The sequence below is a fragment of the Gadus morhua genome, chromosome 7 (assembly GCF_902167405.1).
Source record: "Gadus morhua chromosome 7, gadMor3.0, whole genome shotgun sequence".
Lineage (NCBI taxonomy): Eukaryota > Metazoa > Chordata > Actinopteri > Gadiformes > Gadidae > Gadus > Gadus morhua.
The window spans coordinates 17,944,216-17,949,420 of NC_044054.1; the positions used below are offsets into that span (position 1 = coordinate 17,944,216).

Below are 5,205 nucleotides of genomic sequence, written 5' to 3' on the forward strand. Positions count from 1 at the left end.
ACATCTAGGTTCAGTGACAGTTTCTTCCCCCCTGGCCATTAGACTGTTGAACGCCCGCAGCCAATAAATAAACCATCTACTCACCCCCCTACCCTCTTAGTATTTTAACCTTTTTTACTTCATGCCATCTTTTTATATTCTGTGTCCACTCCACCGTGAGCCAAGGTAACGAAATGTTGTTTAATACAATAAAACTAGTTTAAGTCTATTCAACCAGCAGAGATGTCCAGGAGCAGTTCCACCAGGGTTGCTATGGGTATCAGATGAACTGGCGAAATTCTCTCTGGAGCCACAGGGAGTGGTACCATGGCAGGATGACATTGTGTCACGTGGCACACTTGCAAACAGCTGAAGCAGAACCAATTTATTTTGTATGCTGACTGCAAACCATGTAAATAGTGTTGCAAATAAACTTTCAAACCTTTTCAAATCTTATTTTGGTGTTTTATTGGTACTTTATAAAACAAATAGACATGTCTGTTAAAAAAATGAAATGATTTAACTAATATAAATATTAATGGCTAAAAACAAACTTTAAAAGTGCAATTTGCCACATTCTCTTTAGCGTTTGGTTAGCTGCTGTATGGACGCTTGCGGAGTCCATACAGCACATTATACACTGCGTGCATCGCATCATCTCCTGTCACTTTCCTCAGCATGTCACACAACGTCTGTCTGAATCTTGATATCATGCTCAGGCCTTTCCAGCCTCCTTTGAATCAGCAACCTGCTCTTTTCCAGCTTGTCCAATTTCTTGAGTAAAATTTCCGTCGTCCTGCTGCTCCCTTTGCCATTTCCGTCCCGTGCAGGACTGAGGAGGTGGCGCTGTCTTGGAGATGGGAAGGTGGAAAGCTGAGTGGACATAGATGAATTTGATGGTGCCGGGGAGGATGATCTGGATTCCAGGGGGGAAGATGAGGGGGATGACTGGCAGTCATCAATGGGAGCCAATAGCTCCAATGGGCCTCCATTATCTCTCCCCTGTGAGGTATGATCCTATGGTAATGAAAAACAAATCCCATACGGTTACAATGGTCAAAGTAATACAACTAAATAAAGTACATCAATAACGTAGGCATCTATGGCACCTTTGACTGGTAAGCTTTGTTATGGCACAAACTGGCGATATCAAAACAGCCTGCAGCTACAATGGCAAAATAAACAGGTAATTGTATGTATTACATCTAAAACCCAGGCCCATTTATCACCAAAATGACGTAGCATACATCATTAATGTAATTGACTGTGCAATCTGAATTTTTCCTCCCCGGTTGTCGCCTACTACTAGTTAACAATCATTACCTTCACATCGTAGTTTGATGACGTCTCCCGATGCTTTATGTGGGGTCCCAGCCAGGAGAGAAAAGAGAGCGCCGGGACCTTATGTTGACCGCCTGCATCCCCACTGCTGCTGGTCATCTTTCGTTGAATACGAACGAATTTGTCCCTCAGCGACCTCCATCTTTTAATGCATTCAGGGACAGACAAGCCTACATTCTCTGCTATTTCCTTCCAGGAATTATTTGCCTTTTGGGCGTCCTTATAGCCCCTCAACGAGGTGTCATATAGGTGTTCATAATTTCGGACTTCTTCCGCGATGCGTTCTTCGATTTGATTCATTTTCAAAATACAACAAGGACGCTTGCGGAATCCATACAGCAGATTGTATACTGCTTGCATTGCGTCGCCCTGGTCGTCTTCAGGCACTTTCCTCAGCATATCACAAATCGTCTGTCCGAATCGCGAGATTTCATCCTCAGGCCTCTCCAGCCTCCTGTGCATCAGCAGCATGCTCTCTTCCAACTGGTCCAATTTCTGAGTAAAATTGTCGTCCTCCTGCTGCTCCCTTTGCCTTTTCCGTCCCGTGCGGGACAGAGCAGATGGCTCTGTCTTGGAGACTGGAGATAGGAAGGTGGGCAGCTGAGGTGACATGGAGACTGGAGGAGTGGATGCAGGTGGGAGAGTGGTTAGCTGAGTGGACGTTACTGATGTAGATGAATTTAATGGTGCAGGGGAGGATGATCTGGATTCCAGGGGGGAAGATGAGTTGGATGACTGGCGGTCATCAATTGGCGATACACTGGGCGACAATAGCTCCAATGGGCCTCCATTGTCTCTTCCTTCTGAGGTAAGTTCCTATGGTAATGAAAAACAGTTAAAATAAAATAAACCCCATACGGTTACAATGGCAAAAGTAACACAACTAAATAAACTACATCAACAATGTAGGCATCTATGGCACCCATGACTGGTAAGCTTTGTTAAGGCGCACACTGGCGATATCACATTTATTGCCAATCACCTCTTTTTGTGTGTGCAAAAATGAAGCATACATCAATAACGTAATTGACTGTGCAATCTGAGTTTTTCCTCCCTGTTTGTAGCCTACTGCTAGTTAACAATCATTACCTTCACATCGTAGTTTGATGACGTCTCCCGATGCTTTATGTGGGGTCCCAGCCAGGAGAGAGAAGTGTTGAGCGCGGGGACCTTTTTATGACCGCCTGCATCCCCACTGCTGCTGGTCATCTTTCGTCGAATACGAACGAATTTGTCCCTCAGCGACCTCCATTTTTTAATGCAGTCAGGGACAGACAAGCCTACATTCGTTGCTATTTCTGCCCAGGAATTATTTGTCATTTTGGCGTCATTATGGCCTTTCAACGAGGTGTCATATAGGTGTTCATATTTTCGTACTGCTTCCGCGAGGCGTTCTTCGATTTGATTCATCTCTACATACAACCGGTCACAGAGCCAACTCTTTCGAAAATGGCGGCGCTGTTGTTGTGAGGAGTCAAACCGGAAAAGTGATTCCGGAAATGATGCTTTTAGCCCATACCGTCTTCCATGACGGAGAGGGCCATGTATCAATTTCAAAATTGTCTTTTATTTTGTTGCAAGAATGTATTGATGTCGTATACATGTATTTATTTTCTTAAACGTTTCTTTTATGCTACCACTAGAGTGCGACATAACATCACAGAATAACTTTTTCTGCATGTACAGTATTTTGACATTTAATATTGCTAAATACATTCAGGAATTCAACACCAATCAGTTGAACTTCAGCTGAGCAGTAGCATCAACTCCGAAGCAATATGTAGCCTAGTTAGTCATAGTTAGTAAGACTACTAACTACAAGCATGGGAAATGCTAAAATAAATATTCCTTCATTCAACCTTTATTTAAAATTCTTCTACAAATAATTGATCATTAAATAAATTGACAATGATACCAGGATAAGTTATAAGTAGGCGTATGCCTCCCACAAGCCAATTATCACATCAGACCACCTGCAAGGTGGAAACTCGTCTCTATATGCTCTAGACTTGCTGCCCCCATCTAGAACAACCAGGCGTGCTACCCCACGACATCAATGTGACAGGCTGGGAGTTGATAGGAAATCTGATGAGTTGCCTGATATCAGGAGTAAGAACGTTTAATAATTGGATTTGCACGTTTTCTCATCTAGTTCCACCCGATTGTCTTATTTGTATCACCAAAAAAGATGGTGAAGGTGTTACAAAATACAAAGCAGATAAACCAACAGGATATCAGCTGTTATCACAGGATATGTTAAACCCTACCCTATATTAAGAGATAAGCCTGCATTTCCAAAAACAATGAACCTCAGTGGCATCCGCCCCCCTCTGGTTTCCCCAGGTCAGAAGAGCTGCACGTCAACGCTTGTTTCAACCCGCTTCTCCGAACCATCCCTTCTGACGAGTGTCCTCACTGCTACTGCTGCTGCTGCTCATGATGATGTGACTGTGTTTATACACGTCCAAATTCTTCTCAGTCGTCCTCATCTAGGTATAGACAAATTCGAAAGCTTAGGTGATGAAACACTGAATAGGCTTATCTATCCAACAATTTCATAAATATCTGCTTCTATTTCTCCAATAATAATCAAGTGGGCTTCAGTCCCATTTCAAACATGAATTAGGAAGAATAAGAATAAGGTAGTTTATTATCACAACCGATTTTAGAAATGCAAGTCGATGAGGATCCTTGCGCTCTATTTGTACATCACTCACTTACCTCTTTGATAATTCCTCAACAGTGAGGTTTAGGAAATGTCATCAGACACATTGTGTCACATGACCATATGTTTAATCATAACTGTCAATACTGTTTCCTGGATCTGCTTTACTGAATTAATGATATCTTTTTTGGTGAGAGTGGTTGATTACCTCATCCATGATCCACTCCATGGGTTTGGTTCATGTATTGGCTGCAAATGTTTTTATTCCTCAACTTGTTGGAACTTGTGTTGATCGAGGAACAAGTCCCTGCTGCAAAGTCAACAGTCCTTCCTTGGAAAAAAAAAATCATTGCTTGTCTTGAATAAATACTTTCCTGGTGGTATTATTTATTTAATCTTTGAAAGGTGTTAACTCGATTTTGGTATTGTGGAAAATATTCTATGTCGTTCTCCTATAGTTATATTTTAAGAACAACACATTTCCATTGGCTACAATTTGCTGGGAAAAAAAAAAGGTTGCGAGAATTATTATGTCTTGGCAAAAGGCTTCAGCCAGATTTGGATTTGGATTTGGATTTCAAGCGATTCATAAACGAAAAGATTAATTTAATCTCTAGAGATTAATAAGTAGCAATGAAGTGCCAAATCATGATGTGGAATTTAGATAGATTTCCTTTACAATTGAAGGTAATACACTTGATTTGAGTTCCCCATGGAAGCATGTGGGCCACGAGTGAAAAGGAAGCACTTGTTTCTGCCATTTGGTCCCCACACAAAATAACAAGTCAACCTAAGAAGGCTTAGCGTCCGGACTGGATGACAGAGGTGGAGGCTGCATCAGTGAACAGTGTGCGCATTTCTGTTGTATCTCTGTGCTGCATACAGGAAGAGACTGGCAGGAGGAAATCCTATAGACACATTGTGCAATTCTGCCCGCAACCATGGCAGTTGTTGAGTTGGATGAGTTGGAGACTGAAGGCGTAAATGAATAAATAAATAAATGGGAGCTGCAAGATCTGTGAATGGGAAGAGGAGTGACCCCAGGGTGTATTAATGTCTGTGTGTTATTGTCTGTTTGTGTGGAGTGTGGTGTGTGTGTGTGTGTGTGTGTGTGTGTGTGTGTGTGTGTGTGTGTGTGTGTGTGTGTGTGTGTGTGTGAGAGACATAGTCAGTATGAAAGAGGAAGGGTGTGAGGGAGCAAGAGAGTATCATGACAGAGG

At 42.3% G+C, this 5,205-nt stretch overlaps 1 protein-coding gene across 2 annotated transcripts; it reads right to left on the minus strand.

The window, feature by feature from the left end:
• Positions 1-430: 430 nt before the first annotated feature.
• Positions 431-2,803, minus strand: LOC115547287 (uncharacterized). 2 transcript variants are annotated; one of them, XM_030361403.1, is made up of 3 exons: positions 2,410-2,803; positions 1,303-2,136; positions 431-981 (listed from the first exon to the last, which is right to left on the minus strand). In XM_030361403.1, exons 1-3 carry the CDS (start codon positions 2,728-2,730, stop codon positions 661-663), a joined length of 1,476 nt encoding a protein of 491 aa, XP_030217263.1. In that variant the 5' UTR covers positions 2,731-2,803; the 3' UTR covers positions 431-660. The 2 variants fall into 2 exon arrangements, with proteins under 2 accessions (XP_030217263.1, XP_030217262.1); XM_030361402.1 differs by having other exon boundaries at positions 431-996; positions 2,410-2,798.
• Between the last annotated feature and the right edge of the window lie 2,402 nt (positions 2,804-5,205).